Raw genomic sequence first — 24,258 nt, forward strand, 5'->3', positions numbered from 1 at the left:
ATACACAAGAACATATATACTCATCATGTTTTAAGCAATATGATGAATATCAAGCAAATGTGTTGAGATGCATCAACCCCCTATTGCTATTTATATTAGATGATCTAGTGTTCTCTTGTGACCCATACCATATCAATGACTAAGAGCACATTGACAAAATAAATAGTTTAGATTATGTCTATATATAATATGATTGATATGCGTGTCAGGGAAAAAACAATTGTTCAATAAATACACCTTGACAAAAGTGGTGTTCAATCAGTTGATATGTTTAAAAAATGCAGTCTCTGTCAATAAATGAGCAATAAATGCAACGTTGCAGTGTTCAATAAATAAAATACATTTAAAATACACAAAATGTGTTTCTTCTTTTTTTCTTTCAAGAAAAAAACCACAATGAAATTACAATTTCTTGGTGGATAATTTTTTATCACAACAAAATTATGATGTATTGTTGTAAACAAATTATCCTCAATAGAATCGTAATTTCATTGTGTGAAGGAGGATGCAAAAAAATATGACAACAGAATCATAATTTTATTGTTATATTTGGGGTAACAAAGAAATATACAACTAGATCGAGATTTCATTGTATTCCTATATAATGGAATCATGATTTCATTGTAATAAGGAAGGTGAAAAATGATACACTAAAAAAATTATGATATATTGTACATTTTGTTTAACGATTCCATGAAAATAATATTTTTTAAATTAAGAAAAAGTCTCCGTCCCTTGGTAGGGACCAAAAACAATTTTAATGAGGCTAATAATAACTCCCAACAACAGTCTTCGGTTAAATTGATACAAAAATGTTGTACTGGTTGGCTTATAGAGTCCAGGAAATCCCATACCCATACGACAAAGCAGCCCAAAACAGAATAGGCCCGACATAAGCCCGCCAAACATCGCATGCCAGCGGCGGTGGCAAGTCGCGAGTGAAAGGATTGATTCCCTTTTCACCCTCTCGGAGTGAAAAAAATGGATCGGAGCTCTTTCTCACCGGGTACGGGAAAAACCCGAACCAAACCCGACATATACTCTACCTTCGTGGTCCACGACGACGACGACGAAGACTCCTCTCTTCCTCCGCTCCTCAGGCGCCTCCCCAAGGACTTCGGCGGCGGAGCGCCGCTGGACTACGACGACGACGAAGACGAAGGCGCCGGCGACTTCGGCACAATGATCGTGAAATCTGACCGGAGTCGGCAGCGCGACCGGTCGTCTTCCGGCGTGGCTTCGCCGGCATGGAAGGCTCGGAATCCTCTTAACAGATTCGGCGCCGAGGATGACGGCGATGAGGAGGACGACGACGATGGCGGAGGATTCTCGACGTTCGTTGTGCGTTCGACGGTGAAGTCCGGCGAGAGAGAGTCGGTGAGCGGAACCGTGGTGCGACGGACCAGTGGCGGCAGCGGCGGTCTCGGTGTCGGTTCCACGATGGAGAGAGCGGTGGCGAGCATGCAAGGGATGGGAGAGTTTGGATTTGGAAAGCAGAGGAAGGGAAGTGGATCTTCGCAGAACGATGAAGGAAGGCATCAATCGATAACGACGAAGGTTTCGACGAGTTCGATCCCTGATAGTGTTACTAGAGAGGACCCTACGACCAAATACGAATTGCTCAATGAACTTGGTAGAGCAATTCGAGCTCGTTAATTTTATTTTCATTCGCGTTTAACTTTTCTGATAGATTGTGCAATGTAAATTGTTGTAATTATGGTGTTTCTGAAGTTAGTCTTTGTGGATGATGAATGAATGGCAGGGAAGGGGTCCTATGGGGCTGTTTACAAAGCAAGGGATCTGAGAACCTCGGAGATGGTTGCCATCAAAGTAATATCGTTATCCGAAGGGGTGAGTTTTATGACTTTATGTTGGTTTTTTGGTTCAGAATCAGAGATATTTGTGTTTTTGTATGTTGATTATTTAGACTGAGTTTGAACTGTTGTGAATGAACGTTGATGGTTATTGTGCTTATTAGGAGGAGGGTTATGAGGAAATCCGTGGTGAGATTGAAATGTTACAACAATGTAATCATCCAAATGTTGTCCGTTATCTTGCAAGCTATCAGGGAGAAGAGTATCTTTGGGTAAGAAGGCATTTTCTAACCACAACTCATGGTTCATGTGGCACTTCTTTTGTGAAACTCTTTCTAGATTTATAGTTTTCTCGTGACTTGTGTCATGAGTAATGATTTTTGTTTGTCTGGGCTTCCTTATGGTTATGGTGGTGATTAGCTAATTATTTGTTCAGAGGGATGTCTTTCACAAATATGAAGAGAGACTGACAAGCTTTTTCTTGTTCTTGCTTCTTTCGTGTGGACCTCTCTTTTTAAATGCTAATTCTTAATTGTTGTCTTTCCCTACCTTCTTTTGTACAAACTTTCTTAATCCTAGCGGTGAGTTTGATTTTGCCTGTTAAAGTATGTTTCTGAATTCTGATTAAATTTTTGGCAGATAGTGATGGAGTATTGCGGTGGTGGTAGTGTTGCTGATTTGATGAGCGTGACTGACGAGCCACTTGATGAGGGTCAAATAGCATATATCTGTAGAGAAGCACTGAAGGTATAGTTGATTGACTTTGTTGGCACTGGTTGTTTGACTTCTACCAAGGTTCTCAGCTTAAGTATCATTCATTGCTTATAATAGAATTGGAGAGCAAAATACTTCAATAGAATTGTTTGAACCAAGTTTTCTGCTGTGTCTGTATGTTTTTTTTTCTTTTATGCTTTTCCTAATAGTTTCCTAAATTATGTGTAGGGTCTTGGTTATTTGCACTCAATTTTTATTTTTGACTTCTACCAAGGTTCTCAGCTTTATTATTATTCATTGCTCATAATAGAATTGGAGAGCAGAATACTTCAATAGAATTGTTTGAACCAAGTTTTCTGCTGTGTCTGTATGTTTTTTTTATGCTTTTCCTAATAGTTTCTTAAATTATGTGTAGGGTCTTGATTATTTGCACTCAATTTTTAAAGTCCATAGAGACATTAAAGGTGGGAATATCTTATTAACTGAACAAGGAGATGTCAAGCTAGGTGAGTACAGTAGTTGTACAAGTAGTTACTTTGATGGTTGCCATATTGTTTTCTTGCACATGAAAACCATAATAGTATATACATTGAATGAGTTGATTCTTTTGTTCTTACCCTCCTCTTAAATGAAAGTTAAATTCACTCATTTGTGTAATAATTTTTCCCTGAATTCTTATTTAGCAAGTAACTATGATGTCTTAGTTTATATGATTGAAATGGGCTAATTGAACAACTAATCTAAGCTGTTGTGTAAGCTATCATCTAGAGAAGCTATTCTGATATTAAAAGTGATTGCACGGTAGATAATTTCCATTCTAAATGATTTCTGCAACTACAAAGTGATCAAGTAGTTGAGTCCCTTTATGGTCATAGCTAAAGATAAGCCTAATATTCTTCGCACAGTTAAATTTTCAATTGAATGTTCTTTTATTCTTCAGTGTCTATAATTAGAACTATCCTTATCTTTTGAGCTAAGCGCAATTGTAAATATATCTTCTAAATTCTAATTGGTGCATGCCCATATTCCCCCACCCCCAATCAATATTGGGAGAATCTGACATTTTATTTAACAATTAACACATTCTTCCACTAAGTTATTTCCAATATTCACTGAAAATGATTGATAGCATTCAGATTTCATATTTTAATGTCACTTCCTAGATAAAGTTGAGAGTTACAGGCATCTTTAAGTTCAATGCTGATGTTATTTAAAACTGCAGAACGTATTGCAAATTTCTTTATTACATGGTCAATGCTAGTATGTTTTGGGATTTCTCTTGATGTTTTTTTTTCCTATTTCTTACTACTTATTTTTTTATCAATTCGTACTTACAAAGTATTGTATATTTCTCCTGGAGCTAAACATATGTACTAAAAATTTTATTTTAAAAAATTTAGTAATGAACTGTGTGAAAATTAACCAATGACATTACTCTTCTTAATGTATGTTGCATTCCTGTTAGCTGTCAAAAGCACAGTCTTCACCCTACACTTTCTTCCTTTCTTCATTTATTGGAATTTAGATTTCATATCTAGGGCATTAATATTCTAGGACTTGTAACGACAGACTTGTTAAGATTCTTGGTTAATAATGAGCAGGGGATTTCGGTGTTGCTGCACAGCTTACAAGGACTATGTCAAAACGCAATACGGTATTTGATGCTTAAACTTATTATTTGTATTTATTGTGATTAGTATTCTTTTTTATTATTATTACTTGATTTGTTTTTCCATGGATAGAATAGAAATGATAACTGTTGCTGATTTCAATCCCTATGATTTATGGATTCTTGTTTTGCATGTTATGTATATAAATAAACTGGACTGATAGTTTTTCCTCTCAAGCATTTCATAATAAAATCAGTTTCAACTGTTTGAACGCGTTATTCAGTCAGAGGATATATGAAATGAGACGTATGAAGTAGGAATATGGTTTTAAATGCTTAGATGCTAGAGTTATGGTTTAGATGTAAGATTATTAATTTTTTATTAAATAGCAAGGGATCAAGAATAAAGTATTTTGACTTACATCACAGTATTTCAGTTTTGGAACAATATTAAATTAGAGCAAAAGTTGTGTGCCGTTCAGGCCTATGAGTGACTGCATATTTTTATGTTTTGTTTGAAGAAACTGTTTATAGACAAATATTATACATGCATCTCTGACTTTCTTCTAGTTAACAAACATTATCCTTGTATATTTGATTATTTATATATCTATGTATTTGCTTATTAAGTGTGTTCTTTCTATCAAATTGCATCTTAAACTGAGTGGAGATGGTTGTCTTATGTGCATTGCATGAATATCCTGCCAGTGGCATTGGCTTTGAATACAAGTACGCATATTTCTCGTAAAAAAAAATGATATGTGCTATCATTTTGTTAGTTTTTTTGGAGCACATAATTCTGATGTTATGACTATGCAGTTATTTTCAGTCCCATTATGTTTACTTATTGAAAGTCATATGTGCTTATAAATTTATAATTATATTCAAAGTATTTGCCCTTAAGAATTAGACTTGAAATGAGGTGTTTTTTTAACCTTATACATGCCCTTAAGAATTCTTGAAAATGACATGCTCTCATATTCAAAAGAATTTGACTTGCATTAAGGTATTCTGCTTCTTATATGGACAGGTTATTCATTCTTTTTATCATGGCAAGATTTTTTATATTACAGTTTAATGTGCTTATAGTTCATTGGAACTCCTCATTGGATGGCTCCAGAAGTTATTCAGGAAAGTCGCTATGATGGAAAGGTATTGTGCTTTCCAGAAATTGTGAACCTTGTTTATTTGTTGCTTGCAATTTGTGATTTGTGAATCTTCTATTGCATCTCCTCCATGCTTTATTTCCATTTGCCTTTCATTTTTCTTCTTTAGATAGTTCTAAGGTTAGGAGTAGAAGTTGTTGGGCTATATTGCCAGACAACAGCATTTGTATATGTATATAGCAAGTTCTATTTTAATTTGGACAAAGAATTTTTAATTTGACACTGGTGAGTTTCACGATACTTCTTCCATGCTACCGTATGTAATTCCTTTTTACTTTGCATATTTAAAGAAGCATCAAGTTAATTGTTCATTACTTCTTTTCTGCATATTAAGTCTGCAAATTTCTTTTAAAGAGAGAATTAAAATTTGTTAGGGAAATTTTTAAACTTAATTCACCCCCCCCCCCCCCCCCCTTTTAAGTTATTGAGGCCACTTGTTTAACAAGCCTTCAAAATGTGAAAGTCTTGCTTTTATATTTTGTATGTTTGATAATCATGAAAATAATTATTTATTAGTGAAGTGGATGAAGGAATTGTTTTTTTTTTTGCTCAGCAAAAAAAAAAATATATATATATATATATATATATATATATTATAAATTGAAATAGTACCAGTGGTACTAGAGGTACATATATGTAGTTATATGTAGTTATGCAGCCAGCCAGGTTCCATCATTTGAGCTGGACCTAGCTGGAAACATTGTAATATATTACATAATCCATCCACACCCAATCCCTCCTAGCTTCTAAACCCTTCTTTGAGATTCGATGACCATTGATTAAAATGCATTCCAAAGTCCTTCTCCATGGTTTTTATTAATAATTTTGCTGATAAAAAAAAAAAAAGGACCGCATCATCCATCAGTTTAGCTTCATCAAAAGTAGCATTTTGGAAGACTATTTTATTTCTGTGCTGCCAGATTGTGTATGTTAATGCAATCCACCAGCACTTCCACCTTGTCGACTTTTTCCCTTCGGCAACCCCGTGTCCGTGCTGCAGGTAGTGATCCCTAGGGTGTTGGGGCATTGCTGTTGATATGTTTATCCAGGCCATTGTCTCCCACCATAGAGGAAGGATATTGCTGCAAGTGAAAAATAAATGTGCAGCCTCCTCCTCTCTGTTTCTGCAAAACGGGCACAACACGTCGGTCATTACCACCTGCCTTCTACTAAGATTCTTCTTTGTAGGTAGTCTATCTCGGATAAGCCTTCAAGCAAACACTGCAGCCTTTGCTGGAATTTTGAGTTTCCATAAATCCTGAAAGTCAGAATTCAGACTTGCTCCCATTGTTTCACCCCATATCAAGTTATACCCACTTTTTGTTGAGTAATAACCACACGTTTCAGGTTTCCAAATCCAGGTGTCTTCCCTGCTTGAGTCCACTTGCTGTTGTGAAATTTCTCCTAAGAAATTATCCGCCATTTCTACTTCAGCATCAAAAAGAGACCTCCTCCAAGTAAGCTTCCATTCCCACCCATTATTCGTACTACTCCCCATCTGCATGATCAATTGCTTTTGTTGGCATGAGATATGATACATCCTAGGATATTTCTCCATTAGTGGCAGTTCATCATCTGTCCATGGATCTTCCCAAAACCTAAATTTCTGGCCACCGCCCACCTTCCAAGATGTTTCCTTTTTAAAGGTACTATTTTGCTGGTGGTTGTGAATTGAGACTAGGTCCTTCCACCATGTTGAGTCATGAGTACCTGTTCTTCCATCCTCCAATGACCTCCACCCACCATATTTTGAGTCGATCACTTTGGCCCATAGTTCCTTCTGTTTGTGGAAAAGTTCCCACCTCCACTTCCCCAACAAAGCTGCATTGAAAGTTCTTATGTCTTTAATTCCCAGCCCACCTTTATCTTTTGGTAGGCATACTATTTTCCAGTCAACCCATGTAATCTTCCTATGCTCATGTGCTCCACCCCATAAAAATTTACGTTGAATAGCTTCCAATTTGATTATTACTTTTGAGGGAACCCTGAAAAAAGAGAGAAAATAAATAGGAAGTGCAGTTAGAATAGAATTAATGAGAGTCACTCTCCTCCCGTAGGATATATGTCTGTGTTTCCAAGGAGTTAGTTTTCTCTCACACTTTCTGATTATGGAATCCCCAAACTCACTACGTCTTGGATTATCCCCAATGGGGATACCCAAGTATAAGAATGGCAAGGTCAAATTTCTGCAATTGAGGTATTCAGCCGCTTCCTTTTGCCAATGATCAGGTTTACCTATTACCCCAAAACTGCTCTTTGCAAAATTTATCTTTAAATCGGACGCAAGTTCAAAAACTCTCAACATGGATTTTATTGTCTTCACATTCTGCATTGTGGCTTCACCAAGGAAAATGGTGTCGTCAGCATATTGTAATATGTTGACTAGTATCTTGTTTTTTCCCACCATGAAATTGCTGTAGAGGCTCTTGTCCAATGCTTCTCTCATTAGTCCGGTTAGGCCTTCCGCCACAACGTTGAATAGTAAAGGCGCTAGAGGGTCGCCTTGTCTAAGGCCTCTATGGGGATAAAATTCATTTGTGGGGCTGCCGTTGACAAGGACAGACATGGAGGCTGATTTGAGACAGCCCTCTATCAATCTAATCCACTTAAGGCAGAATCCTAGCCTCTTCATCATATATGATAAGAAGTTCCACGAGACCGAGTCATAAGCTTTTTCGTAGTCCACTTTAAACACGAGGCATGGCTTGTTCCGCCTTTTTGCTTCCTCCACCGCCTCGTTGGCAATCAGAACGCTGTGCAGCAGCTGTCTTCCAGTGATAAAAGCTAATTGCCTCTCATCAATTATGTTTGGCAACACCTTCTTCAATCTATGTGCTAAAAGTTTAGCCACAATCTTGTAAATACAGCCTATTAATGAGATAGGTCTGTATTCATTAAGATGAAGTGTATCCTTCACCTTTGGGATCAAAGCAATGAAAGATGCATTGGTGCCCCTCGGAAATACCCCATTGGCATGAAATTCAGCAATGAACCGGCTGAATTCGGGCTTTAACAACTCCCAAAACTGTTTAATAAATTTGAAATTTAGACCATCCGGTCTCGGGCTTTTTTCACTTCCGCAGTTCCAAACAGCCGCTCTTATTTCTTCCTCTGTGAAGCTTGCCACCAACATGTCATTTTGCTGCTGATCTATCCCAAAGAATCTAGTTCCATCTAAGATTGGCCTGTGTTGTTTAGGTTCAACGAATCTGTTCTCAAAAAATGTGTAGATTTCCTCTTTCACTCTTCTAGGATCATCTACCCATGAGCCATTAGCCATTATACTTTAACTGCGTTATTTGTACGTCTAGCATTCATTAGCAGGTGAAAGTAACGTGAGTTACAATCCCCTTCTTTAATTCATCTCACTCTTGCCTTTTGTCTCATCAAGGACTCGTGGGAATGTGCTGCTGCCCATAATTCCTCCTGCAATTTCTTGTGGGTCTCCAACTCTTGAGTACTCAGCTGTCTAGTAGAACTTGTGTCTTCCAAGCTGTTTAACTCTGCCTCAATCTTATGTACTTTGTTGAGTGTGTCTCCGTAGTGCATCTTGTTCCACAACTTCAGTGTCTCCTTGAGGTTTTTAATCTTCTGTTTAAGAACATAACCTCGCCACCCCGTTGGTTAGGCATTTCTCCAGCATTCTGTGGCCGTCCGAACAAAAGATTTATCCTTCAGCCAGCAATCAAAAACCTTAAAAGGTTTTGGCCCCCAATCAGTGTTGGTGGCATTAAGGAGAATGGGGCAGTGGTCAGAAAAGTTCCTGTCCAAGACAAAAGTGTTGCAATCTGGCCATTTTAGGAGCCACTCATGGGATGCAAGAAATCTGTCTATTTTACTCTTCGAAACCCCATTTGGTTTGAACCAAGTGAATTGCCTCCCCACACTAGGAATTTCAGTAAGCTCCATTTCAGATATCCATTCATTAAACTCATTAATGGTAGCTGCTTCCACTCCCCTATGAGACACACCTTGTCTTTCAGAGGGATGTCTAATGCTGTTGAAATCTCCCAAGAGGCACCACATTCCTTCAGGGATCTGTTGTCTCAGTTGCATAAGTGATTCCCATAGTTCTCTTTTGTTTTGGCTGTCACAGGGGGAATATATATTGACTATGAATATCCTCTGATTTTCGTGTGTCCAGACCCCTTCCAAAAGAATATATCCTGTTCCTTTTACTCTTCTTTCCACTTTGAAAACTTGTTCGTTCCATATACACAATAATCCTCCTGCTGTATTTACTGCAGGTTGGAATTCCCAAACAACATCCATGTCTCCCCATAAGGCTTGACATGTAGGTTTATCAATTTGCTCTTTCTTTGTTTCTTGAATGCACAAGATGTCCACTTTGTGTTTTCTAACAAGCCTCCGAACAAAAGCCCATTTGACTCCTCTCCCAAGCCCTCTAATATTATAGGACAGAATATTCATGATACAGATTTTTTGCCACCCAAATCCTCAGCCTCTTTCTTGTCTCTGGTCTCCATGTCAATAATTTTATGGATGATTGTTGTCTGCTCAGAATCTGTAGACACCCCCATGAGTTTTGCTAGCTCCCATTGGGTTAGTGGCTCTTCAATCTGCCCTTCATCAGCTCCAATGGATTTTACAGGTATCTGTGAGTTGGCTTCTTTTGGTCGTTTTGATGTGGCTGTTCCTATGGATTGTGTGTGATGGCAAATTTCTGGAAACAGAGACTTAGTAACTTTTCCATTAGAAAGGTTTTTTTGGGCCATCTGCTGTTTACACCCCTTTCTCCTACTAAATACCTTCCACTGCTTATTCCCCTCAGCTGATGGATACATTGGGCCAACATTATTTTGATTAGAGCTATTTGTGGTAGTGTATTGAGGGAGGCCTACCCCATTGTTTGGCCCATCCTCAACGTTTGGTAAGTTTTGGATTATAGGTGGTGGTGTTAGCAATTGATGGTCCGTAACTTGAAGAATTGGGCTGGGTCGAATATGTTGAGGAGAGCCCAATGTTTCAATTGGAGGTGGCAGCTATGAGTGGGAGGGCCCAGAGGGGATTACATGGTCAACTCTCTTTTTAAATTTGACTTCCTCAACAACTATTTCCTTTATAGTAGCTTCAGGATGAACAGTTGTCTCTGTCATTGATTCAATTTCCCCCTGCAGTTTCCTTTTTTGTGCCTCATCTGCGTTTGTTTCCCCATTCTTGATTGCTGTCTCTGGTCCCTTGCCTTTGTCTTCCTACTCCATACCCCTTTTGGGTGAGATACGCACGCCATTTTCGAGGTTGGGGGGTATTACCCAGCTTCCCTGGTCATTATCCACTGGGTTTTCAGTCACTGTAGATCCTTTGGATAAAGGGGGCCTCGGATTGTTGGTAGCGACAGGGTCGGTGTCTCCGTCGGGCCTCCTCCGACGTGAGGTCAACTGCACATGAGCCGCCTTCAGAGGGTTGCCGCCAGAGTCGACGGAGTGGTTCGCTTCCGGTGGGTTTGTTGCTCTTCCGATAGGTATGCCGGTGCCTATGTGGGGACCGCCATCATTGTCTACGACTGCTTCTGGGTCATCGTATGGGTTGTTTGGTTGACGTCGGAGGTCGTACCAGGACGAGTGTGGGGATATCACTGACTCTCCGTCGATATCATCGGAATCAAGCTCTTCCGATGAGTATGACGGTCTTCGACCCGAGGAAAAATGCCACCCATCGTTACTCGCCCCCTCCTCGACAATAACCACTTGATGAAGCTCCTCGCCTATGGTGACTGAAACCGCGTGATGAAAGAACGGTTTCCATGGGGTCCTGATGAGGATTCTAGCCCTATCCATCCTCCTCATCTCTTCAACATCGTCGTCAACCTCAACAAGCTTTCCAATGGCCGCCGCAATTTTGTGAATGTTCCCTAAGTCCTATGCTTCAATGGGGATACCCCAACATTGGGCCCACACAAGTCTATGACCCGGTCTCAGCGTCGGGTTCCACCTTTCCAGTGAGTGGAATGGGGATGTGCCATTCTGAGTCTCTTCGGCGATGATGTGCTCTGCTTTGTCGTCCGCCAGCCCAAGAAGGAGCACCAAGTCGTCGCCGAGATATTTCGGCACAACGTTCACAGCTAACTCCCAAGGTATGTCATCCTCTATCCTTTCCAGAGCCCGCAATTTCTTAAGCCTGCCCACCCATGCATCTGTGAACCATTTCTTTTCCCCCACTGCCACTTGAAGGTGTATTGAGGAGTGGGATTCAACGTATCTCTGTTGTGGGAGTTTGGGGTGCTTCATCTTACCAGCGTCCGTTTGAATAGTGGAGACCACCTTGGCATATGACTTCTGCGGATTCCGATACTGTCCTGCTCTGTGTCGCACAACCTCGACTTCCCTGCTATGGCCTTCCTTCAGGATACCAGGTTTAGAGGTACCCTCCTTGACCCTCCCCTTTCCTCTCCCGTATTTTGGAACATTAACATACATCTTGAGTCCATCTAAGATGTTGTCAAGCTGTTTTTCTAGTCTGTATTTGTCCAATACCCCTTTGAATCTGGCAAAACCAAACCTTCTACCTCCTTTGTTCCTGTGTTTGTTGATAAAAATCTCCCTCATGTCCCCCCATTTCTTAAACTGAGCCCAGAGATCCTCTTCGGTTATGTGTTCGTGGAAGCTTGTGAAGTAAAACGTTGTGATGTCATCCTTATCCCTCCAGTTGTGGTGGTGATACCTCTGAAATTGACCAAGCTTGTGGTTGTTGTAGTTCGTTTTGGGATCCACTCTCAGTCTCTCCCCTTCCCTCTGTTTACCTTTCCTTCTGACCACTGTTGTCCACTCGCTCTCATTCTCTCTCTCACCCTCTCTCTCTCTCATTCTCTCACCCTATCCTCTTAGTTAATAGACACGGGAAATGGTAGGGTGGATGAAGGAATTGTAATGAAATGGAAATGAAAACTACAATATTATGCAGTTTTTCATGTTAGTGGTTCGGATCATCAGAGATACTTCTTCCATGCTACCTCATGTAATTCCTTCAAAACGTGAATGTCTTGCTTTTATATTTTGTATGTTTGATAATCATTAAAAAATTATTTATTAGTGAAGTGGATGAAGGAATTGTAATGAAATGGAAATGAAAACTACAATATTATGCAGTTTTTCATGTTAGTGGTTCGGATCATCAGAGACAGTGATGCAAATGGTTTTGGTTGGAGGAAGTGATGGTAATAATTATATATCAAGCATGATTAGAGTTCATCGCTGATTGAAAATATTAGTCTTTGAATTGAAGTCTTGTTTAAGAAATTGCAATTGCAGTGTCTGCAGTCTAGTCACTCTGGTGAATTTGTTTTAGAAAAAATCACTCTGAAAGAATAAGCAGTCATAAAGTAATGAAAAAAGCTTGTTAAAGCCTAGTTGATGCTGCTTTATGAAGTGAAAGATGTCAAAGATGGTGACAGTATGAGCATGTAAATTGTCTATTCCCTCAAGGTGAATATAAATTAAAAGTTAATGGAGAACAAAGATCAACAACTATCACAGTGAAACTTTTCTAGAACAACTGACTGTGATTTATCTGGTACATGTTTAAAAGAACTTACTTAAATAAGAGAAAACTAGGCTAGTTATTTTTATTTTTTAAGCTAGGTTAGTAGTATCTCTGCAACCATGGAAATGAATCAGTAATATTTTGATTCAGTACTGTTAATCAGAGTCTAGAAAATGCATAGTGCTAATTATGATGTATTATATATATATATATATATATATATATATATATATCTACTCGTAGTGCTTACTCATCGTTTTGGGAGGAGGTAGCTGTTGGGAACCTTCATGACTGTTTTGAGGACCTTCGGAAGATAAAGATCCCGAGTAAAATTGGGGTGTTTGCTTGGAGGTTGCTGTGGGACAGATTACCTACAAAATCTAATTTACGGGCTAGACAAGTGCAGATTCCGGACATGACTTGCCCCTTCTGCAGTAGAGTGGAGGAGAATGCTTCTCATATTTTTATCCACTGCATTAAGATCCAACCTATATGGTGGGAAACAATGTCTTGGATAAACTTGAAAGGAGCTCATCCTTGGAGTATAAAAGATCATTTTATGCAGTATTCTTCCTTGAAGGTAGCTGGAATCAGATCTAGGAGGTGGCAGTTGTGGTGGCTGGCGGTTACTTGGTCCATTTGGCAGATTAGAAATAGAATTCTCTTCTCCAATGCAACTTTTGATGGAAACAAATTGGTTGAAGACGCGACTTTTCTAATTTGGACTTGGCTTCATAATTTGGAGAAGGACTTTACATTGCATTTTAATCAATGGTCGAGTAACTTAAGACAGGGTTTTTTGCAGTAGTAGGGTTTTCAGCTTTATTAAATCATATGTATTTTTTATCCATAATTTGGTTCCAAATCAGACTTTTGTTGTCTGCTTTCAGGAACCATTTATATGGAACCTAACTTTGTAGTAGTACCTCTGGTACTTCTTTCAATTATATATATATTTATCTTTGCCGATCAAAAAAAAAAAATTCATGTACACATATTTGATATGTTTATTTAAATATGATTTTCAGGTAGATGTTTGGGCTCTTGGTGTGTCTGCTATTGAAATGGCTGAGGTATATCCATTGCTTGTTTTTTTAATTCTACATCTTCCTAGTAAATTGTTAGTTTATCCAATGTGGATTACCTTTTCAATTTTCTTTCCCTTTTATGCTCCCACTCCCACCTTCTGCAAGGTATTTTCAATTTGAATAACACTTCTGAGGTGATTCTAAGGTGGTGTAGGGAACAAATTATATTAGTGTCAAGCATCCTTCTAGGTAACCACAATCATCTGGGCAATCTTTTACCCCCTCCCCTTTTTGCCCTTCTTACATGAAGTTTATAGGTGTTAGAAGAATTCAAGAAACTTCCTATTTTACATGGGTAGGTTGCTATTCGTGGGCTGTTATTGTATCAGTTGATGCAATTGAATAGAAGCCTTAGGTTATTTCTTTTTTTTTTATCCAGATGTTGCATTAAAAAAATAACTCATTTTCATGCTTAGAGATGCTTTTTTGGTACAGTATCTTCTTTTTGGCACAGTATGCTTAGAGATGCTTAAAGTCTGTTACCATAATTTTCAGGGTGTTCCACCAAGATCATCAGTACATCCAATGAGGGTTAGTAACTTAGTTCTTATTTGGTATTGACTGTTGTTTTATTGATAACATGTGATCTCTTTTGCCCCTGCCCCCTTTTCATAAGTATTATTTAACTGGTAATTTATGTTGATGTTCATAAAATGTTTGGATGATTTGTCATTTCGTCTTCTGTTTCATGATTTTCTCCGTCAGTAGGTATAAATTTTGATTTTGAATAGGTGAATTAGGAAGGATAAACAGAAGATTAACTGAGATAAATAGAAGAGTAATCGAGTAGGCGATTTTAGAGGGACTGTAATTTTGGATAATGGTATTGTGGGAGTTATTTTGAGGAATATTAATTAGTCATGACAAAGGATCCAGATTCTAGTTATTTTAGAATTCTGACTAAGGGTCAGCAGTTATCAATCTCAAATAGTGGCGTGTAGTGGCCAACTCTAAAAATGCTATAGTGGGACAACAGGAAGCGGGATGGCTTCTAAATAATTTATATTACGCATAAATACTCAAACAAGAAAAACCAAAATTAAAGACATTCATGGTAAATAATTAGTTGCATTTTGATTTTATATGCACAATTGCCATCAATTACGTTTTGTTCGTTGGGGATTTCCTGGAAAAAATTGTCGTATTATTCTTGAAATACCTATGAACGAGCTTCACTCCATCAAAATAATAACAGAAGTTAAAGAAGAGGGTATTTTTACTTGTACCAGTACTTTTGAGAGTATCGTTTATCTGGAAACCATAGAACAAGGGTTTATTCCCTTGACTCGTATTGAAGATAATTTGAATGGGACACAAATTGCGCACATAAAGCTGGCGAATTATCTGTCAATCTGAGATCTTATTTCGGTTCGATACGTCCACCTGCGAGACTAACCTTTGGCTTTTAGAAGCAATAAGAACATAGTAAGGAAGTCAAAAGCTGAAAGATGTTGGTGAAGTTTATAAAGAACAAGAGCATAACAAATTAGATAAAAATTTGCAGGTAATATCTTAAAAACATAGAAAGTGATGATAAATGATATATCATATATGTGGATCCAATTGGCTTTATGGAAGACATAATAAAAAGTCAAAAGTATACAAATTGATGAAAAATTGAATTTTTAAAACGGGAAAGTATTTGGAAATGTTTTTCAATTCATAATTCTTATAATAACCTCACATGTGTATCATTGTTAGTGACTAAGTTCATGTCATGGGTGCAGCTACAAAACAAAATCTGAAAATTATCTACAAATATTTTCTCGCATAGCAGGAATTGCCAACAGATGAGGTCATTTCAGTGATTCCAGTTTTTGGAGTCTTTGCCTAGAGGGAGGTGGTGGCGTCAACCAGCGACCAGGCTGTGAGGATGCCAGTGGGGTTGGATTCCATAGAGGCTTTGATGAGCAGCAGGGAGAGGCCATCGTAGTTGAGAGAGGTGGTTGGTGGAGCAGTAGATGCCTTTTATAACTAAACCATAATCACAAATCCTTTATTTTTTGTTTTGAAAATTTATGTAAATAAAAGTGTTTTGAAATTGTGTTAAAAATCATTTTAACTCCATTTTAGCCAAACATTTCTTGTTTTGAAGTTTGCATTAACCAAAATCTAGCAACCACCTCAAATGAGTCTAGTAATTGATTGTTGTAAAATAAATGTACACTTTTTAGAAGAGATGGAATGAGTTTTTGATTCTTTACTTTTTATTTATTTATAATAAACACTTAGTTACTTTTATTGTTTACTTGGCATTGCTATGGGCATGCTTATTCATTTTTTTAGGGGGTTCAGTATAATGATGTATTTCTTTTTCTTTTTTAATTGTAGGTTTTATTCATGATATCAATCGAACCAGCTCCGATGCTTGAGGATAAAGAAAAATGGTTTGTTTCTGTAGTCTATAGTTATCCAAGCTGTGGTTTTAGAGCTAATTTGTAAATAAATGAGCTTGAAGAGTTACCTGTTGATGATCTAGAATGAAAATCTGGTTTAGATAATCCTAATGATCTTTTTCCATGTGCTATATTATATTACATGTTATGCTTGTTTTGTCTTTTATAAAGTCAGTAGTGTGTAACTGCTTTCTGCTATTCTTCAACTGACAATCTCTGCCTTTGATACTTTATTATGATCTTTTGAAAGAAGACATATTAAGATAATGTTGAATTGAAACCACGTGTAAATGTGAAAGCATAACTTTCGTCTATCTTGACTTGTTTTTAGTAACATGCTATCTCTTATGACTTGTACATCTATGCTACAAGTCATGTTAGGCAAGAAACTCATCTATTGACCTGTATAAACAAGATCTAATACATTCTTTTGCTCCTTCTCACTTCTCAGTCTGTGAATAGAACACATTCATTCTAATGGTAATACATTGTGTCATTTTCTTGTGTTCAAGTAAAAAATTACGAGGTTGATGCTTTTAAGTTAAGGAGATGGAACTTCTTGTACTCAACATTCATTGTGATTTCTTCTCTTCATCTTAATGAGATTTATTTTCTTAACCCCAAAATAAAATAATACAAGGCTGATGCTTTCTTAGTCTAATGGGACAAATGCAACATAAACTACCCAGATTACTGAGATTTGCATTCAAGAAACCAAGAGAGAGCTAATTGATAAGGCTGTGTGCCAGGCTTTGTAGGGGGACCCAGATGTGGGTTGGGAATTTCAGCCAGCAATAAATACAGCTGGAGGATTACTATGTTTTTGGAATGAGCAGGTTTTCAAACTGGAAAGAAAGGAAATGGGCAGGGGTTTTATTCTGTTGGAAGGAGTGTGGACTCAAGAAAACCAGAAAATTTGTGTAGTCAACATATACTCTCCGTGTGATAGTCAACAGAAGCGGATCTTATGGGACTCACTCAAGCAGTTGAGACAACAAGATCCAGAAGGTTTGTGGTGCTTCATGAGAGATTTCAACAGCATTAGGCATCATTCCGAAAGAGAGGGTGTGTCCCACAGGGGAGCGGATGCTAGTAATATCCATGACTTCAACAAATGGATAGCTGAAGTAGAGCTTGAAGAAATACCTTGCGTGGGGAAGAAGTTCACGTGGTTCAAACCAAATGGGGTAGCCAAGAGTCGACTAGACATGTTCCTTGTATCCCTCAACTGGCTTAACAAATGGCCAGCCTGCACCAGCTTCACCTTGGACAGAAACTTTTTTGACCATTGTCCGATTTTGCTAAGGGCTAAAGCAGTCGAATGGGGGCCGAAACCTTTTAGGGTATTTGATTGTTAGCTGAAGGATAAGAGTTTTGAAAAGGTAGTTAGAGATTGCTGGTCAAATACCCAACCAAGGGGCTGGGGGGTATGCACTCAAAGTAAAACTAAAGAAACTCAAGGAGGCAATGAAGGTGTGGAACAGGGATCAATACGGAAACACACTCAAGAAGGTACAACAAATCGAGGCAGATTTAAACAGATTGGAAGATGATAGTATCAACAGACAGCTGGTCCCACATGAGATGATGACCCGTAAAAAACTACAGGAGGAATTATGGGCAGCAGCACTTTCACATGAGTCTTTGATGAGACAAAAGGCGAGAGTAAGATGGATTAAAGAAGGGGACTGCAACTCACGCTATTTCCACTTATTGATGAATTCAAGACGCACAAACAATGCAGTCAAAGGAGTTATTATTGATGGATCATGGGTAGATGACCCCGCAAGAGTGAAAGAGGAGGTACGGTGCTTCTTCAATAATAGATTCAGTGAACCTGAGCAGAGTAGACCAGTCCTTAATGGAGTCAGATTCAATGGCATAGGACAGCTCCAACATGATATGTTGGTGGGAAGTTTCAATGAAGAAGAAATAAGGGCGGCAGTATGGGATTGCGGAAGTGAAAAGAGCCCAGGACCGGATGGACTAAATTTCAAATTCATCAAACAGTTCTGGGAGGTACTAAAGCCTGATTTCAGAAGATTTTTCGATGAATTCCATGCAAATGGGGTGTTCCCTAGGGGCAGCAATGCATCCTTTATCACCTTGATTCCAAAACTGAAGGACCCGCAAAATCTCAGTGAATATAGACCTATATCATTAATAGGCTGTGTTTACAAGATTGTGGCAAAGCTCCTAGCAAATAGACTCAAGAAGGTGATGCCAAATATCATTGATAAGAAACAGTCAGCATTCATTAGTGGAAGACATTTGTTGCACAGTGTGTTGATAGCTAACGAGGCAGTGGAGGAAGCAAAGAGATGCCATAAGCCATGTTTGGTGTTTAAAGTGGACTACGAAAGAGCATATGATTCAGTATCTTGGGTTTTTCTTTCATACATGATGAGGAGACTAGGATTCTGCCCTAAGTGGATTTGCTGGATAGAGGGATGCCTTCACTCAGCCACGATTTCTGTGTTGGTTAATGGCAGTCCCACAAACGAATTCATACCCCATAGAGGCCTTAGGCAAGGCGATCCACTGGCGCCTCTTCTTTTTAATATTGTTGCAGAAGGCTTAACTGGTTTGATGAGAGAAGCACTGGATAAAAGCCTGTTCAGCAACCTCCTTGTGGGAAAAAACAATATACCAGTTAACATACTACAGTATGCAGATGACACCATATTCTTTGGTGAAGCCACAATGCAGAACGTGAAGACAATTAAGTCTATTCTGAGAAGTTTTGAGCTCGTATCTGGGTTAAAGATTAATTTTGGGCAATCGGGATGACTGAGCAGTGGCAGTTTGAGACGGCTCGATACTTGAATTGTAGAATCTTGTCGTTACCATTCTCATACCTGGGTATACCCATTGGGGATAACCCATGACGTAGTGAGCTCTGGGATCCCATAATCAGAAAATATGAGAGAAAACTAGCCACATGGAAACACAGACACATATCTTTTGGGGGGAGAGTGACTCTCATAAATGCAGCTCTAACAGCAATTCCTATTTATTTTTTCTCATTTTTCAGGGTACCTTAAAAAATAATAGGCAGACTAGAAGCAATTTAGAGGCGTTTCCTGTGGGGAGGAGGAGGGGAGCAGAGGAAGATTGCATGGGTTAACTGGAAGATAGTTTGCCAACCGAAGGACAAAGGGGGCCTCGGCATCAAAGACCTTAGGACCTTTAATTCAGCTTTGATGGGGAAATGGCAATGGGACATATTTCACAAGCAGGAGGAGCATTGGGCAAAAATAATTGTGTCAAAATATGGTGGTTGGAGGGCGTTGGAGGAAGGCACAAGAGGAAGTCGTGAGTCTACTTGGTGGAAGGACCTAGTCCTAATTCAGTAACAACAACAGAATCAAGCAATCAAAAGGGAAACGGAATGGAAGGTGGGGAGTGGCAATAAGTTCAGATTTTGGGAGCACCCGTGGCCACATAATGCAGTACCATTGATGGAGAAATATCCAAGGCTATACCAAATCTCAGGCCAACAGAAGCAAAGCATTATGCAGATGGGGAGTAACACCACTAATGGATGGGAATGGAAGCTAGCTTGGAGGAGGGCTTTATTTGATTGTGAAGTACAAATGGCGGATAATTTTCTTGGGGAACTATCAAAGCTGCTGATTCAGCCCCATAGGGAGGATAAATGGTTTTGGAAGCATGACCGAAGTCGATACTACTCGACACAAAGCGGATATAACCTGTTGTGGGGAGAACAATCGGGAGTTAATCAGAATTCAGACTTTGCGGACATTTGGAAGCTCAAAATCCCAGCTAAATCGGCGGTGTTTGCATGGAGGCTTATAAGGGACAGACTTCCGACAAAGCTGAACCTTAGTAGGCGACAGGTGATGGTAAATGATTTGATGTGCCCATTTTGTGGACGTGTAGAGGAGGAGGCTGCTCACCTATTCTTCAACTGCAACAATATCCTACCTCTATGGTGGGAGTCTCTATCTTGGGTTGACCTAGCAACAGGACTACCACAAAATCCTAAGGATATGGAGATGTTGGTGGATTGCCATGACTTGGACAACCTGGAAGCATAGAAATAGAATAGTTTTCCAAAATGACACGTTTGACGGAAGTAAATTGCTGGAAGATGCAATTCTACTACTTTGGTCGTGGCTCAAATCCTCGGAGAAGGACTTTGCACTACATTTCAATCAATGGTCTTCTAACCTAAAGGAAGCTTTTAGTATCTAGGAGGGATGGGTGTTTTCGTACTCAAGTAACAAATATACATGCATGCAGTGTGGTGCTAAAAATATCACCACCCAGCTGCATAATTACATCCTCATTTGTAGCCTTAGTACCACTGGTACTTTTCAATATTTATAATATTCTACTTTTGCTGAGCAAAAAAAAAAAAAAAACTACCCAGATTACATTTGCTAGTTATCAGTAGTGACTCTAACATCCTATTATCATTTTCTTTGTGCCAATGCCATATCTTAGTGGTGTATGAGATACTGTCTCTATTTAGTGATGATATCTTTGTGCATGACAATGATTTAAATTTGATTTTCTTTTTTAGGTCTCTATATTTCCATGATTTTGTTGCTAAGTGCCTAACAAAAGAATTGCGTCTCCGCCCTACTGCATCTGAGATGTTGAAGGTATTCTTAATATTATTATTTTTTATGAAATTTAGTGACTATGAGGAGTCATAAGTTTGTTCAGAGCTATCCTTGTATGTTAAATAGTAGAAGGAAAGAAGAACAAGAGAGGCACAGTAATATGACAGATCTAGTGCGGAGGCTATGCTTAATATACACTTTTGATTGGGTTAGCCTGATTAATACATTGATCCTGTTGGGCCAAAACAAAATTGATTATGATAGATCTAGTGCATAGACCATGCCCCGGGTCTAGTGTCTTTTTTGTAGGTACTGCTGTATCTCTCTTGGGCTTGGGCCAGAGTGTTTTTTTTTTCTTGTTGTGGTTTGGTGGCTGGGATGTAATGAAAAAAAGAATTAGATTATGAGCATAATAATTTTTAAAAAGTTGATAGATATATAAGTATTATAAATTTTGAAATAGTAATTAAATGACATCTGTTTTTTTAAAAACACTTTTAGGGGCTATAGAGCTGAATTTAAATGATTAGTTTTATTTTTTTCATTATTTTGAAGTTTATATTTCACTTTACTAGCTATATAGTGATCTATTTGACTTTTGTAAGTGTATAAGAATAACTAACCTTAGTTTTTCTACTGTAGTTAGTTAACTGTTAGTATTAGTCAGTTGACAGTTATAACTGAATCTCAGCAGTATAAATACTGCTCTTGTACGAGATTTCAGTGCCTTTGTATTTTCTTCATCTTCAATAACACAAGTCCTGATTCTCTCTCTCTCTCTCTCTCTTCATATCTTCTCTACATGGTATCCAGTGCTATTTGATCCTTTTCCATGGCTTCCGCAAATCCTGGTGCTACTCCAGTTAACACTGGTGCAGGTTCTGTTCTGACTGGCAAAGCTCCAGTCGGTGAGATTCCAGTCAGTTCTAATTTTCTGTTCTACTCTGAGATTCCGTTCAATTCTGGCACGACTTTGCTCAATTTTGGCGCAATTCCAGTTCACTCCTTTCCGATTAATCAAGACGTTCCTGTTTCTTCAGTCACCACAAATTTTTCGCATCAAATCACTGAAAAGTTGAATGATAAGAATTTTATATTCTGGTGACAGCAAGTTGAGCCAGTGAGTTCTGCTCTTGGTCCCAAATTTCATAGCTAGCCCTCAAATTCCTCTGTAAGAACCAAGAATGACAACTCAAATTCATACTCAGACACCAATGCTGCGTATACGAATCAATATTCTTCAGATTCACAAGGTTCTGGTGGTCGTAAGAACCGTGGCGGAGGTGGTTTCAATCGCCGTGGAGGATGCGGTGGTGGTTGGAGCTCGGTTCAATGTCAAGTGTGTTTCAAGTATAATCACACAGCTCTGACCTTCTACAATAGGTTCAACCCTCAGTATCAAGCTGCGAATAATGGTAATAACAGCAATTATGGGAATAATAATAATCGTAATCAGAACAACAACTGGAACAACAGGAATAGTAATCAAAATTGGGGTCAGAATCAGAATCCAAACAGCAACTGGAACAGTTCCTCTTCCAATTGGAGTTTGCAGCATAGTCAAAATCAAAATCATAATTCTCAGAGTACTAATTCAAGACCTCCACAAGCTATGGTGGCAAATTCTGACTCCAATGCTTCATCATCATGGTTTCCAGATTCTGGAGCTTCCTTTCATGTGACCAATAACTCACAGAATATCCAGCAAACTTCTCCTTTTTAGGATCCAGATCAGATCTTCATTGGTAAAGGACAAGGTCTGAATATCTCAGCCTCTGGTCACTCCAATTTTGTTTCTCCCTTCAGTCCTAATGTCAAACTTGTTCTTAAAAACATGCTTCTTGTTCCTCAAATCACAAAGAATTTGATTAGTGGAAGTAAGTTTGCAAAAGATAATCATGTTTTCTTTGAATTCCATGCTAATCTTTGCTTTGTTAAATCTCAGGATTCCAATAGGATCCTTCTACAAGGAGATGTTGGACCTGATGGATTAGTTTCCAAATCTTAAATTCTGCTTTGCTGTGTCTTCTCCAGCTTGTATAAACACTGTTTCTTCTGTTTCTTGTAATAACACTGCCTAATTCTGCATATATTTGGCACCTTAGGCTAGGACATCCCAATTCTCAGACTATAAAGCTTGTACAGAATCATTCTAATTTCAAGATTCCTGTAAAAGATGAACTGCCCTTTTGTTCTGCTTGTTGTATGGGAAAGATTCATAGATTTCCTTCTAAGTTTTCTCAAACCGTGTATAATTCTCCTTTGGAATTAATATACAGTGATCTGTGGGGCCCTGCTCCTATGAATTCTCATTGCCAATTCAGATATTATATGTCCTTTGTAGATGCTTATTTGTGGTTTACTTGGATATATTTTTTAAAGAATAAGTCTGATGCCTTGTCTGTTTTTAAACAGTTCAAATCTCTTCTTTTCTGTCAGAATTGGGGATTGTTCATAGGCTGACTTGTCCACTTACACATCACCAGAATGGTATAGTGGAAAGAAAGCATCGTCACATAGTTGAATTAGGTCTTTCTCTTCTTAGTCATGCATCCCTGCCTCTTTCTTTTTGGGATCATGCTTTTCAGACTGCTGTGTATCTTATAAACAGGTTACCTTCAGCTCCCCTTAAGTTTGCCATTCCTTATACTGTTCTTTTTCAAACCGAACCTGATTATCAGTTTTTAAGAGTTTTTGGTTGCTCATGTTTTCCCTTCTTGTATCCTTATAATACTCATAAACTTGAGTTCAGGTCCTCTGAATGTGTGTTTTTTGGTTATTCACTCAGTCACAAGAGCTATAAGTGTTTGTCCTCCTCTGGGAGAATTTTCATTTCAAAAGATGTTATTTTCAATGAATATCAGTTTCATTACCCTACCCTTTTTTCCTCTTCTACTTCCAGTTCTACACCTACTGAGTTCATTTCAACTTACCTGTCATTGAGTCGTTTCCCATCCTCCTCTCCAATCTAATCCTTCTTCCTCATCCTCTATTGAGGCTCCCCATTCTTCATCTTCTGTTGAGGCTTCCAGGTCTGATAATGTTGTCTCCCAATCTTCTGATCCTGCGCAGTCCCCCAATTTGGCTTCTTCTGCCTCTGTTCATACTGATACAGTGCTGTCTGATGATCCTCCTCAGTTGTCTGCAACTGAATCTTCCAATCCCCCACAACCTGCTCTTGTCAGACCAGAAAATGTGCATCCTATGGTTACAAGAGCTAAAGCTGGCATAGTGCAGCCAAGGATTCATCCTTCCTTACTTGTTCATACTGAACCCAAATCAGTTAAACAAGCTCTTCAAGACACAAAGTGGTTTGCTGCTATGACTGATGAATTTCAGGCTCTTCAAAAGAACAACACTTGAACCCTAGTCTCTCTTC

At 38.6% G+C, this 24,258-nt stretch overlaps 1 protein-coding gene across 2 annotated transcripts in view; it reads left to right on the top strand.

Moving 5' to 3' along the window:
- Positions 1-795: 795 nt before the first annotated feature.
- Positions 796-24,258, top strand: part of LOC114412179 (serine/threonine-protein kinase dst1-like) — a 29,012-nt gene continuing 5,549 nt past the window's right edge. Inside the window, exons 1-11 of one of the 2 annotated variants that reach the window (XM_028375984.1) lie at positions 796-1,633; positions 1,763-1,851; positions 1,979-2,086; positions 2,454-2,561; positions 2,944-3,034; positions 4,130-4,182; positions 5,227-5,289; positions 13,832-13,876; positions 14,387-14,422; positions 16,223-16,278; positions 20,837-20,918. In XM_028375984.1, the coding sequence (XP_028231785.1) occupies positions 982-1,633; positions 1,763-1,851; positions 1,979-2,086; positions 2,454-2,561; positions 2,944-3,034; positions 4,130-4,182; positions 5,227-5,289; positions 13,832-13,876; positions 14,387-14,422; positions 16,223-16,278; positions 20,837-20,918 (1,383 nt within the window). In that variant the 5' untranslated portion in view covers positions 796-981. The remainder of the gene's footprint in view (positions 1,634-1,762; positions 1,852-1,978; positions 2,087-2,453; positions 2,562-2,943; positions 3,035-4,129; positions 4,183-5,226; positions 5,290-13,831; positions 13,877-14,386; positions 14,423-16,222; positions 16,279-20,836; positions 20,919-24,258) is intronic. The other variant, XM_028375990.1, reaches the window with a different exon arrangement.

Source organism: Glycine soja, chromosome 1, assembly GCF_004193775.1.
Source record: "Glycine soja cultivar W05 chromosome 1, ASM419377v2, whole genome shotgun sequence".
NCBI lineage: Eukaryota > Viridiplantae > Streptophyta > Magnoliopsida > Fabales > Fabaceae > Glycine > Glycine soja.